At 40.7% G+C, this 14,671-nt stretch overlaps 1 protein-coding gene across 1 annotated transcript in view; it reads right to left on the minus strand.

Moving 5' to 3' along the window:
- SSPN (sarcospan) overlaps positions 1–13,652 on the minus strand; it is a 38,271-nt gene extending 24,619 nt beyond the window's left edge. The window contains exon 1 of the mRNA XM_046684521.1: positions 13,326–13,652. Within this exon, the coding sequence (XP_046540477.1) occupies positions 13,326–13,604 (279 nt within the window). The 5' untranslated portion in view covers positions 13,605–13,652. The remainder of the gene's footprint in view (positions 1–13,325) is intronic.
- Positions 13,653–14,671: the final 1,019 nt, after the last annotated feature.

Consider the following 14,671-nt stretch of genomic DNA (forward strand, 5'->3'; position numbering starts at 1 on the left):
TGGGATCCGATGCCATCTCCACGTAGAGAGTGTAGAATTGGGCTGAATTGTAGGATACCTTGCTGGTGTCAGAGAATTGCTTGCTGGTGTGAGGAAACCCCGCTCCCAAACCACATTGGAATTGTGATCAGGAGACATAGTAGTAGTTAATCTGTAGAACATCAAAAACAAAGCAAAAATCTGAAAAGCAATCAGAGAAAAGGGACATGTTACCTCTAAAGAAACAACAATCAGACATCAAGCAGACATCTTAGCAATAACAGAAGTCAGAAGATAATGGAATAATATTTTCCAAAAAATGAGAGAAAATAGCTGCCAACCTAAGACTAGGGGAATATTTTATAATCATTAACTTGCACATAGCTACTAAGTAGACTAAAAATGTTAAATGAAAATGGGCAGAATTGTAAGGAGAAATAAACAAATTCACATAATATTGAGAAATCTGAACACACCTCTCTCAGTAATCTTTAGATCAAGCCAAAAAATACTAGTAAGGATGAGGAAGATTAAACAACATGATTAAGAACCTTGATTTTTAAGTTGAATATAGAACCCTAAACTCCAAAATGAAAGAATCCACATTTTTCCCAAGCATAAATGAAATGTTTATAAAAATTAATCACATACTAGGCCACAAAGTAAGTCTCATAAAATATCAAAGAATTGGTAGCATGAAGAACACATGAACTGAGCACAAAGCAATTAAGTTGAAATCAATAATCAAAAAATAACCCAAAAAAGGCATTAGAGAAGACCCAAATAGATGGAGAGAGATTCTATGCCTATGTATAGAAAGTACAAATCCCATGAAAATACCAAAAGTATTTTTCTTGGAACTTGAAAAACCAATTCTAAAATATACAGTTGACCCTCTGTATCCACGGGTTCCCCACCCACAGATTCAACCAACGGTGGATCGAAAGGCCTACAATGATTGCGTCTGTACTGAACACGTACAGACTTTTTCTTACCATTCTTCCCTAAACAATACAGGATAACAACTACTTACATAGCATTTACATTGGATTAGGTATTATAAGCAATCTAGAGATGATTGAAAGTATATGGGGAGATATATGTAGGTTCTATGCAAATACTACACCATTTTATAAAGAGACTTGTGCATCTCTGGATTTTAGTATCCGAAGTCCAGGTATCCGGGGAGACCTGGAACCAATCCCCCTCGGATATCGAGGGACGATTGTAAATGGAAGAGAATATGACTAAGATTCGTCAAGACAATTTTGAAGAATAATAAGACGGGGGTGGGAGGGATGGGGGTGGGCTGCTTATGCCATCATCTCTGTAACAAGAAGTATTATAGTGCTACTTTAATTTAGACAATGTGGTATCTGAACAGTGATAAACAAAGAAAACAGTGGAATTGAAGAGAATCACAGACACAATCCTCAAATCTAATATGGAAACTTGATGATAAATGGACACAGCAGATCAGTGTGGAAAGGACCAATCATTTATGGTATGAAAACAACTAACACTCCATATGAGAAAAAATGAAATACAGACACTACCTCACATCATATGCAAAAAGTTAGACCACTTACAGATATAAATACAAAAGGAAACCTTCGACATTTTCAGAAAATGATATGGCAGATATCTTTTTGGCCCTGGAGTAGGGAGAGTTTTCCTTAAAATACATCAAAGCATATACCATAAAAGTATCTGATAAATACAAACACACTAAAATTATGTCTTTTTTACAACACAGGACGAAAAAAGCAAAAGAGAGAGTACCAACTAGGAGAAGATATGTGCAGGAGTTGAAACCACAAGCTTAAGTAATAAAGATAACAAATCTTATAAATCAATTAGTAAAAGATGAACAACTCCTAGAAAATATTTTTTGAATAAATGATAGAAAATAAGATAAAATGGCCAACAAACATATAATGTATGTTCCTGCAGTAGTGTTTAGAAAAACATAAAACAAGATACTGCACACAAATAAAATAGGCAAAAATTAAAATTGTGTGCCAGTAACTAACGTTAGCAAGTATGTAGATCAGTGGGAATGCTGAAGTAGCGTTGGTAGGAGGGCAAATTAGTACAACTTTGGGTTTGTGGTACTGATTTGGCAACATCTGCTAAGCGGAAGACCCTATATCTTATGACCCAATAATTCCGTTTCTGGGAACATGCCCTAAAGAAACTGAAATACATGCAAAGGGAGCCACGGAACAGTGTCCATTGCAACACTGTTTGCAATTGCAAAAAAAAAAACCTTTTTTGAAAACAACCAAAATTTTCATCAGCAGAATGAATAATTGTTGTATATTTCTATAGTGAAATACAGTAAAGCAAAAATGAATGAATGGTACCCATGTACTATTGTGAATAAATCACAAAATAATGTTGAGCAAAAATATTATACTACCATTTATATAAAATGTAAAACATATAAAACACAATTAGTTATTGGTTATGGATATATACATATAAAAAAGTATGAAAACATAGACAGCCATGACAAATATCAAATTCAGGATAGTATATACCTCTGCAGAAGGAGGGTGGGGACGGAGAACGTGATTGAGAAAGGAAACAGGCAACTTCAATGTATCGTAATGTTTTCTTTCTTAAAATCTAACACATTTATGACAAAATGTTAAAACTTGACAAACCTGGGCATAAGTAGGTGGGGGTTTTTTTATTATTATTATTGTCTATATGCTATTACAGACTTGAAAATTTTCATGATTAAAAAATAATGATAGAACTGCCCATACTTGTTCAAACCCACACAAAAATGAAAATAAAAATCATAATCAAAAGTTTTGAAAATAGCTACAAAGTGGTAGAGACAGGGTTCCACCCATATTTCTTTTTCCCAAAGCTGGAACCCCTCCTACAATTTCAAGCCCCCTCTCCTTGCCTTTTCTGATGCCCCCAGGCAAGTTAATCACACTCTTCTCTGTACTACCTTCTCCAGGGCACCTCCTTAGCACTTGGGTTTTTAAGCTGCATTGTAGTTAGCTGTACGTGTGTGTCCTCTCCCAGACACTGAGCTCCCGGGGGCACTGTACCTGGCACAGAGAAAGACAAAGGGAGGGGCTGCATGTGGCAGAGTGGTTAAGTTCCCGCACTCTTCTTCAGTGGCCCAGGGTTTCACTGGTTCGGATCCTGGGCGTGGACATGGCACTGCTCACCAGGCCATGCTGAGGCGGTGTCCCACATGCCACAACCAGAGGCATACAACCATGTACTGGGGGGCTTTGGGGAGAACAAGAGAAAAAGAAAGATGAAGAAGATTGGCAAGAGTTGCTGGCTCAGGTGCTGCTCTTTGAAAACATAAAAGAAAAGAAAGACAAAGGGAGACCGGCTAAGGTGTGAAAAGTTTCTATTTTACTAGTAAGGATTCTTTTATAGGCTTCTGTTCTGTTGCTTTTCCACCACCTAACTCACTCTTGTGGTGATTTATCAGAAACAATTGACAAATTCTATAAATACCTACTTTTGCAAAATAATCCATTTTCAAAGAATGTAAGAGAAACAAAGACTGTGTTCCAGCATTTCTCGTGAATCAACAGGAGGGGGAGAATGATTACATCTTTGTGGGAAAAATAAACAACCTACAGCTCATGGGTTTCACTTTGGGATTTTTTAAGTCTTCAGAAGGAAAGGAATCTTGTAAACATGGATTTAGCCTACTCCAGCCATATAGTTAAGTAGGTTCTCAAATTAGGTCCCACTTCAGAAATGATTGCAGAGATAATTCCACATTGATACCCCTGGGTTCATATATCTGAAGTAGTACACTAAATAAAAATATATGAACTAGTAAAGCATATAGAAATGATGCAGTAAATCAATATAAAACTATATAACATTTTAACAGGAGCATAAATGACAGAACCATCCTGTTCAACCTTAAAAAATATCAAGTGGCTTTTCTAATTGATAGCACTTTTTACAAAAATGAAAAAGAAACAGGGTATAATGGAATGTTAAGTAATATATAGCAATATTACTTCTCCTTTGAAAAGTGTTTTGTCCTCTTCAACAGGAGGAGGTCAGTGTCCCCAAGCAGCCTGTGGCCTCTCCAGAATTTCTGCTCTTCCCTACCATGGCAACATGGGTTAGCTAGACACTGAGCTTTTTGTGATGTGTGTGTGAGGACCGAGAGAAGGGGAGCGAGGCTCCGGGGAGGTCTCGAGGTGGAAAAATTTGTGACGCACAAGATTCGGTGACTGAGTGAGAATTATTTATCGAGGGTTCTATAACACAATAGTTACGGTCACCTTATGTTAATTTTAAAAATTATATTTGGTCTCAGAGCCCTTAACTCAGATCGAAACCCTTTCATAGGCGCCCCACACTACTTTTTCATGAAAAGATTAGGAGAGGACACCAACCTGCGTGGGTTTGGTCCTCGTGTTTCGGAATCTGACTAGCTGAGAGCATGAGAGAAATGCATGAACTTAATGAACATGTAACGTGTTTACTAAAATGGTCGATTCTGTCTTTCATCTGTACGCAGTCACGGAGAAATTATTTTTCATTGATTATAATGTGTTCGCCTTCTGGAGTCCTGGTTGTTCCTGTCGCTGCCTTGGACGGTTCACCTTTCAGGAGGTAGGGATGGTCATTCTGCCTTCTGCTCCCTAACTGAGCAGCACCTCCACCTTCCAACAGAAACAGAGAAGACTGAAATGCCGTTTCCCTTATCTTGGAAAAGGCCTCCTTCCGAGCTTTCCTGGCACAGCTAAATGTGAGATAAGGCTCAGCCTGAGCCTAATGGCCTGTTATGTGTGCCACACCTGATACTTTAGAAGGAACCTGGTGTTATTTTTCTCAGCCTAAGTAATAAAGCTAAAATTCTCTCCCTAGTCAGAGTCTGGTTAACACATTAGCAATTCCCCCTCTTTTCTTGTCACCTGTTATTATCTTCCACACGAGAAAGAGAGAGAGAGAGAGGCCTTGATAATAACCTATCTTAAAGGGGTTTTTAATGACTCGTTACAATGAATGCTGAATCCAACACTTTCAAAACAACAGTTGAGTGCGATGCCACTGCAACAGCATCCTCAAGGTTTCTCGCCGCCTCTCCCAGCCCCACGGCACTCCCAGCCAGTGGGGAGTTGTTCATTTCTGCAACAACAGAAGCAGGCCCAACAGAACTTCTTCAGCAGACTCTGAAAATACTTATTTGTGAACAAACCCTTTGCTTTCTAATGTCCTGTCACTTACTGGCCTTTTGCCAGCACCCAGGAAAGCACTGAAACACGCACCTTCACGACTGGGTTAGGCAGGGAATACGGTTCTCACCACATTAGATCAGAGAGCGTCAACTTTATTTTTTCATTTATTTTATTTTTTGAGGAAGATTGGCCCTGAGCTCACATCCGTGCACATCTTCCTCCATTTTATATGTGGGACGCCTGCCATAGCATGGCTTCATAAGTGGTCCGTACGTCCGCACCTGGGATCTGAACCAGCAAAGCCCGGGCTGCTGAAGCCCAGTGTGCAAACTTTATCGCTATACCACCAGGCCAGGCCCAGAGAGCATCAACTTTAAATATACTTGAAAATCAAACCAGAGATATTACAGGATGCCTCTAGAACAACAGCCATGGCTATTGTTTGCTACTCATTTTGGAACTAGGATTGAACCCCTTGTTGAAAGGTGGCATATTGGACAGTCTCAGTCGGTCCTCTTTTGTCTTTCCCTCTGGGATGGTTTGAGTTTGTGCAGTACTTGATAAAGTAAAGCAGAGCCTAGGTCCAGATTTCTACCCTGGATGAACAGGATCATACGGGAAGCCCTTAAATGTATGCCAAACGTGGAGGGATCGATCAAGGAGGTGCAGCTCCTACTAGAGCCTGTTATATCATGAGGCCCAAAGAGGGAACACTCCAGGGTTTTATTCTGACCCATTCCACAGAACAAAGAGCATTAATCTAATTTTCAGAATCACCATCAAAAATGAAAACGGCTGCATATTATAAAAAAAGACCTTAGAAGTTGCTTTCCTTAAGTTCTAGAAACTCCAAACATGAGATCACTGCCCTTCAGAGGACAGCAAGCTCATCTAATTGCTGAAAATCTGAGCATCGCCCAATGGCACTGCTCAGCCAACCTCCCTCATTTCCTTGCCTCGGAAGCCAAGGTGTCATTTAGCTAGATCCTGACAGCGAGACACTCCCGCAGCAGTAAAGGAAGGCTGGGATTTACTAAATGGTGGTTCCTAAGCCTTAAAGAGCTAATGCAGCAAATGAAATGCCTAAGTTATCCTTAGAACTGTGTTCACTAGCTGAATCGCCTTGATTTTATTTTTAAAGAAATTTGACAAAAGAAGCAATCTGTAAACACATTGAAAACAACCTCCTCCTTATGTTTCACTGCTGGCATGAGCACAAAGCCACGCCACCGCGTTGCACCGTCACGTGTCAGTTTACCAGCTCGGAATTCTCATCAGAAACATTCAGACTTCTGGCTGTTCCATGAAAGCCAGAGGGCCTTCATGGATAAGCTGAGAAACAAGCTTAAGAATCACTGAGGTGGTTGTACGAATTTATATCCCTCCCTGAAAGTGCTATGTACTGAATTGTGTCCCCCCCGCAAATTCACCTTTAAGCCCTAACTCCCAATGTGACTGAATTTGGAGACAGGGCTTTTAGGAGGTAATTAAAGTTAAATGAGGTCATTAGGGTGGAGTCCTAATCCTACAGGACTGGTGGCCTTATAAGAACAGGAAGAGAGAGAGATCTCTCGCTCTTTCCAGGCACAAGCATGGAGGAAATTCCCGTGCGCACACAGGGAGAAAGCAGCCATCTGCAATCCAGGAAGAAAGGCCTCACCAGAACCCTACCAGGCTGGAGCAGACGAAGACAGAAAGAAAAATGCATTTTAGTTATTGCCATATGTGTAGGTGTACACACATGAATTTTAAAATTAACCAGGGTGATTGAGTGAGCTGCCTCGCTCAGGCATCTGACAGTTACTCCTGCCAAGTTTTATCTCAATACACTGAGATCTGAAGCAGCATCCAAACCATTTGAAAGAGGATACGCCTCTGAAACAGGCTTTTATATAGTTTATGCTATAAATACTGTTCCCAACATCCATTTTATAAAAGAAGTTCACCTTCAGCTTATGAACTCACTGTAATAAACCTGGACTTGAATATTCACAGCAAGTAATAGCTACAGGGTTAAAAGATGACATCCTGAGGTCCCATCCAGCTCTGGATTTTGATGGGCTCTTTTGATCAGCATTTCTCTAGTGTGCCAGGATCTAGGCCCTAAAAATGAACTGTATTTTGCAGTGAAATGATATCTAATGAAAGTTTAATAATTAGATTCCATTCCTGTCTACACAACACAGAAATCTGTATACTGACCTCTTCACATACCCTGTGTGTATCCTCTAATGTTGATGCTAACCCTTCAGGAAACAACACAGGAAAGTAGATCCAGTTAAAGAACACCCTAAACAGAAATGTCCTGGGCAAGGCTAATGGCAAGAAAAAGTCTAGAACATCCATTTCCTCAGGCCAGATTGAAAGTGGACACCATATTGGCAATCTACAAAACTGCTGGACCTACTGTTAGGAAAATCTATGCCATTGCTTTCTTTGTAGAAGGTAAGATTGATAATATTGACATCCAGCATTCAGCCACTTCAATTCTAATTTGTTCTAATTAGGAGAATGCATAATAAGTCAAATGACCTCTTCTTCCTCTTTTTTTTTAATCCTGCAGTCATTTTACAAGATGAAATAACACATCTCAGTAATGCCAAGCTGTGTTCTGAATATTTCTGGAACCCAAGAGCCCAAAATGAAGTAATAAAACATTTCTTATTATTGTCTCTTAGTTCTTTCAAATGTTATTAATAAACTTAAATTTGTCTGTATTGGAAAACACAACCATATGTCATTTCTCAAACCATAGTTTAAAAATGGGATACACGAGTTCAACCAGAATCTCTGATAATGCCAAGTATGGAATAGACAGAGTCCAATTCAACACATACTGGGTACCCATTATGTGTCAAGGGATACAGAGAGGCCCCATGGACATATACTTAAAGACAACAAATTGCTTTATTTTTTATTTGATTATCCCCAAATTCTACATATGTTATTACTATTATAAAAAATAAAAACAAATGATAATTGACATCTCAAAAGTTTCTAGAGATTAGCTTTCTGAATTGAATATATCAACATTACAAGATTAAAAAATATCAGGACCACCCCATCTCCTCCTCATTTTAAAAAGAGAAAGAAGATTCAGGGATGACTTCCTCATCATATAAGCACTCCCTTGGCCTTTGCATCTCTGGCTTCGTATAAGGCTAACAGTAGAAGTGAAAATATATTTCTCCTAATGATTCTGAGCATCTAAAGATTTCCTTCAATCTTGACCTTCCTTATTCTTTATTCTATATTCTTAAAATTGTTACAGGAAACATGTCACCAAATTCTTGAATATTCCCTTTTATGTTCATACAGTTATTAAAATTAATTTCTTTTGCCAAATTAATCAAATTACATTCCAATTTTATAGTTATAGGAGAACTTCATGTACCTATAAGATATTTTTCCTACCATTATTTATTATACATACTTACTGGAGATTAAGTTAGGCCATGTAATTATCACTCCTCAGTTCCTAACAATCCTGTGACAGTTGCTATAATAAAAATTATTCCCCAGTGGTATCAGACGTGCAACATTAGATTTTGAATCATAGCAAAGTCCTGATACGAAAAATAATGCAATAGTGTGCAATATATTCCTAAAAATATAATTCCAGATTAAATTTCTCAAATGTCAATATACCTATGGAGAAAATTGACACTTTTAGCTTCTTGACTTGTTTTAGGGTCTATCCAAAACCCCAACGCCAAACCTCCCTCACTTCCAGTTTCTCTTCATAAATCCATGATCAAATCATTTAGCCAAATCATCATATCTCAGTTTCGTTACTTACAAATTGTGGATAATAACAGTATCTGTTCCTTCCTTTCTATATGTCATATATCTACTTGTGAATTTCAGGGTATATTCTGTTTTAAAATAAATAACCACCAATTTCCCTTCCATTAAGTCATGAATTAAAAATAGATTTTTAAAATCTGAATACACCTGGATTTTGAATTCCTTAGAGTAAGTTAACATATGAAAACTGTTATTGAAATTCTTGACAGGACTCTTAATCATTACAGATTCATATGATGAATTTTATGAATGACATTAAGGAAAGGAAAGATTCTTCCTTCCTTTAAAGCCCTTTCCTTAAACTTTCTAATGTGATTAATGTAGTATATAGCTCAGGATTTTTATTCCAGCTGGGTGGGGTATGAGAGCAATGGAGAGAGAGTGAGGAAAGCCAAAAACCACAATAAGACAAAGAAATTCCCACTTTCTATGGGAATAATCCCTACAAGGGCCAAGAGACTAACACTAAACCCCCACTGGGGATGAGAGGTAAGAGTTTGCTCTTAAATTGACTTCAGAGTAGAGATGCCAAAGCAAATAAATCAGTTTAAGTGAAATACTTTGAAAGGTAAATGGGCTTTAAAAATATTTGTGTAGGTTAAATTTTCTAATCAGAAGTATTCATTACTGTCAGATATGATAATGGCACATGTCCATCAGGATCTCTGGAGATCTGCTCCTAGTATATGCTTCATTATTTTTAGACTAATGCCTAGTGTGGTGGACAACCCCAACAAATGTTACTGAATGAAGAAAAATAAGCCAAAGTTCAAACATGTTATGCTTCACGTGAACCAAAACTATATTCGAGTACGAAGTAAGTAAAGGCCCCAAAGTTCTTAGATTCCTTCAATCCATACACATTTGTCATCAATAAGAATTCTGGAATGACAAGCAAACTTGAATGCCTATTTGACCCAGCCACTCAAGCCATTAATAGAGCAAAACTCAAAGCAAACTCCTATTTCGTAGGATCCCCTGCCCCTGGCCAAGTTCATCCTCAAAGCCCCTGCTTGACTTTGTATCTTCATTACAGTGTGACCCTCGAGCCCTTTATAAAGAATTTTGAGAGAAGAATGGCACTTTTACAGGTTATGGAGTCTCTATAGTGACTCCATTCTTTTTTTTTTATTTTACAGGAATCTTTTGTAACTGAAGAACTAAGACTTCAGTCATCTCTCTGATAGAGGGTGAGGGGAGTCATACTTATGGATAGTAAGAAATAACCTGTTTTCCTAAAATTCCACTGGACATATATCTCTGATCGTAGATCACTAAGGACTTTCAGTCTAGAACCAGAGGTTTGCTGAAGATTCATCAAGTCACCCAGACTCTAGTCAACAAGAACTTACCTAAGTGGATTTATCCATATACTCAGATTCTATTATGGGAATGGCGAGGCCCAAATCCCAAGATAATAGGATAGTAACCCTTGTAAAATGAAGTAAGTAGCATACAGTAAGAGGCAATCAGTATAGAGAGAAACAGAAAAGCGAAGCATGTAGACTGTTGATGGGGTCAGTGCATCAGTCCGGGGCCCCCCTTGAATTCAGCCTCAATTCTGGAAGCAGGTTTGACTCTCCCTCAGCCCCAGGGAGTGACCTGTACTGCCTTGGTTTAAAGGATTGCCCTTAAACAGGGCAAACGTTTCAGTATTCCTAGGGGACATACCAGACCAGAATGACTCCATATTCCTGGATAAAATGACCCTGAGGAGGCCCCTTTCATCCAAGTTAATTTGTATAAACCTCCAGAGAGATCCAGAAAGTACTGAACTAATCTAATATCACTCAGATTGCTAATAGTGACATGGCTGAGAAGAAAAAAAGGTGAGATGGCTGGCCAAACTGATACCTCTTTCAGGGTTCAAACTGGTCTGAAAAACATTTCAAGTCCAAAATGGCTGTTCTGCAAGACTAGAGATAAAATAGAGCCACTTCTAATTTGAAGAGTGACACCACCAATGATCGTTTCACTAATTGCTAATAAAAAGAGCTAACTCACTGAATGCTTACCATTAGCCAGCACTGTTCTAAGTATTAGAATGTGTGTTAACTAAATCCTCAGGACAACCCTAAGTGGTGGGAATGATTATTACCATTCTGAATTCAGAGAGGTTCAGTAACTCGCCCAAAGTTACTCAGGGAATAATGGCCTAGCTGGTGCTCAGCACCAGGTCCAGTGGTGCTAGACCACAGCACTTCCCCACCCTGCCTCCCTGTCTTCTCCGTTCCCTGAAAGCTTGAAAGAATGCCCCAGGACCCGCCACAGACAGCTTCATGAGGACAACACGCACAGTGTTGATGGGAGACAGCGACACACTGCCTGCAGCTTTGGCCCAGCTGGGATGAGGGCATTTCCTCACCTGGCTCCTCAGAGACCCTCCTCACTTGGCTCAGGGCATCTCCACTATCTGCTCTGCTCTACACATATTCTCTGTTGAAAGAAAACTTCAGATCACAGGATCATCAGTACAGATATCACTACAAGCAAACCTCCAAGTGCATCCTACACCATAAACTAGAAAACTGGAAAGAACAGAGACCTGCTATAGATAAGGCTCTTTGTACCACACCCAGGGACCTTCCAGGGCCACTGGGAGCCTGTGACGCTCCTCACAGGAGCTCAGGAAATTTCAGAGTTGCTCAGTTCACAAAATTTCAGAGTTGCGTGATTTGTATGTTCATGACTTAAACATGAAGACAAATTTTTTCCTATCTAATTTGCTTTTTGGGTACTGTGTTTTTTTAAAGTTGAAATAAAGAAACTAAAGAAAACAAATTCGCAAATGAAATTCCAAACCATTGAATGAAGGAATTTCATTCCTTTTTTTCTTTTAATTTGCCTAGGCTTAAAGGACAGACATTTTTTCCATCTTGACAGTCATTGAGGTGACTAAAATACCCAGTATAACTTAGTGAAAAGCTATTTTTAAAATCACTTGATTTAGAAAACCCCAATCATGATAATTTCATGGGAATTTGTAGTACACAAATTAAAAGTTTTAAATTACTCTGCAAGAATTTGTGAGTTCAAATAATCTTAATTAGAAAATACCTGCCTTGCTGCATATGCATCAGGTCTTTTTTACATCTGCCCTGATTCAAAATTATTTTGAGGGTGGTTTCATGAGTTACAGGTCCTGTGGTCAGTAATAGCAGTAATGGTGCAATATGAGACCCGGAGCCAGAAGTGTCGATTCTAGTCTTGCCCAATGCCACTACTTTTAATCTCTGGGCCTTGAGAATGTCATTTAACTTCGCTTAGCCTATTTCCTCAGGTCCAAAGAGTAATTACAGGTCCCACCTCAAAGTGTTGTTTGGTGGATCAAATGAAATAATGCACATGAAAGAGGTTTTCGTAAGCCACAAGGCACTATAACATAAAACTACAATGCAAACTAAATGTGGTGGCAAGTTGGCTCAGGGAGGAAAATGCAGATGTAGTCTGGTGCAAAAAGGAATCAACCTGGCTGATTTGCCAACCTGGCCAACTCATGACCCTGGGTGAGTCTGCCCTTGGGTCTCTCCTTTGAGAAACGGAATGATAAACTATCTCATAAGAATCATGTGGGGATTAGAAATAATATATGGAAGGCCTCGAGCAGGACAGGTACACTGTAGGCGCTCATAAATGCACCCATTTCACATGTAAGAATCCAATTAACTAAGCCAAATAGGCTGTGTGTTTCAACACTTACAACAGCTGAGCAGTGTTCTGCTTAAAACAGTACATCCAATAGCAGACTCCCAAATATACTTCTGCTATGGCCAGTACCCCGGGTTTATCCCACTTCAGGCTCCAGTGGATTATGGCTGTGCTGGCCGTATTCGCATTTCCTGCCTTAGACCATTATCTTATAAAACTTGAACCTTAAATGTAAAAAATAAAATGAATACTATCCAACGTGGCAGCTCCAAGTACAAGCTTTTCCCTAACCTGCTTTTACTAGATGAACTTACTTCACTTTTTGTTCCTTATTTAGGGACAAGGGTGGGGTCCAGGGACTAGGATAAGAAAAAAGCCAAAGAAAATCTGTGCTGTTATGGAGGATGTTCAATTTAACCAAAAATAAGCAGACTTTGACTCGCCTCCCCAGCTCCAGCGCGTTCGAGTCAGGCCCATTTGGAGGCGTTGGGAGCAACAACAAGCAGGAGGGGGGGGCGAGTCCTACCGCGCCCAGCCCTGCCCCGGGCACAGGGAGTGTGGCAGGCCCCAGTCCCCAAGCAGAGCGTGAGTTAGAGGAGTGGAGCTGGGGAAGGGGGCGCATGCAGTTGGGTTAGTCTTAACTCCACCATGCGGATTTGCATTCCTGTTTGGCAAACGCTTAGGCAAAACAGACTTGATGCTTACAATGATCCCAGCCCAAAATGGAGTGTCTCTGACTAGCAGGGAGGAGCTGATGCTCGCCATGAGAAAGCCCACCACGGTCACGGCGATGCCCAGGGCCAGCTGCAGCAGGGCGGGCAGCAGTGGGAACCGGCAGCCGCAGCACGTCCGGGCCTCCTCCTCCCCGCACTCCTTGGGGGCCCCCTTGCCCTTCTTCGGCCCCATGTCGTCGGGCCCGGCGGCGTCCGCGGCCGGCGGCCCCCCCTGCTTCTTCTGGCCGCGGGGCTGCCGGTCCTTGCCCATGGCCGCCGCCCGGGTAGCTGCGCGTGCAGCGCGAGGGCCCGAGCGCGGCGGGGGCGGGCCGAGCCGGCCCCGGGCTTCGGATTACGGAGGCTGAACAAATATGGAAAACATTTGGAGCCGACTCGCCGAGCCTCCAAAGGCCACAGGGAGCCCGGAGCAGAGGGGGAGCCGAGGGGGGTCGCCAACTGCCAACGCGCCGGCCCCAGCGCCTGCTGGCCCTGCGGGCAGGGTTTGCCCAGTGCCCGCAGGAGCCGGCGGGGTCCCTTAGCCTCCTGAAGCTTGTGCACTGTAGACAGGCTGCGTGTGTGCGTGTGTCTCTGTGTGTGTGGTGTCTGTTTTCCTCACTCAAAACCCCAGGATGTTTTTGTTTTTGTTTTCCGAGAGGTGCAATGCAAGGTGATGAATGTTGAAATCATTTGAGTTTAATTAATAGACAATTTAAATCCAAAATAGGCATTGCTGGGCTCCAAGCTGTGAAGTCATTTCCAGAAGTTAAATTGTTCTTATTTTCCAGCAAAAGCATAGGCTCTTCTCTTTTTAAGTTTTGCAACCCAGCTGACAAATAAAGGCATTTTTCCCGTTGAGGCATTTGCTTTTGAAATAACTGTTTATAGAGATGCTGGGCTAATTGTGAACTCTCACATGTATTTGTTTTTCAAGGATCTTTTAATCGTTTATATGGAGTCCCCAGCCAGTCTTCACTAATTCCACAGTAGTGCCTGGGGGATTATCATTCACCCTTGGACATGGACAATTTAACTCAGTCCACATTGGAGATATTTTTAAAGCACCTACTGTGTGCTGCAGTATAAGGATGTTCAGGAGCGATTTGGTCCCTGCCCAAAGTCACAGAACAAATCAATAAAACCGACTCTTCTCCTTCCCACATACCCCTACTCAGTAGCACTTAGAGCAAATTTCAGTGAAACCACTAAGAAATGATCCCATCACTTTGGAGTATTTATATCTACTTTGGTGTGGTCATTTTAACATTCAGAAAGCTGTATTAAAAAATAATTGATGTTGCCAAGATGCTAGGATAGATAAAGCCCACTCCTAGATTGTTC

This window comes from Equus quagga, chromosome 1, assembly GCF_021613505.1.
Source record: "Equus quagga isolate Etosha38 chromosome 1, UCLA_HA_Equagga_1.0, whole genome shotgun sequence".
Taxonomy (NCBI): domain Eukaryota; kingdom Metazoa; phylum Chordata; class Mammalia; order Perissodactyla; family Equidae; genus Equus; species Equus quagga.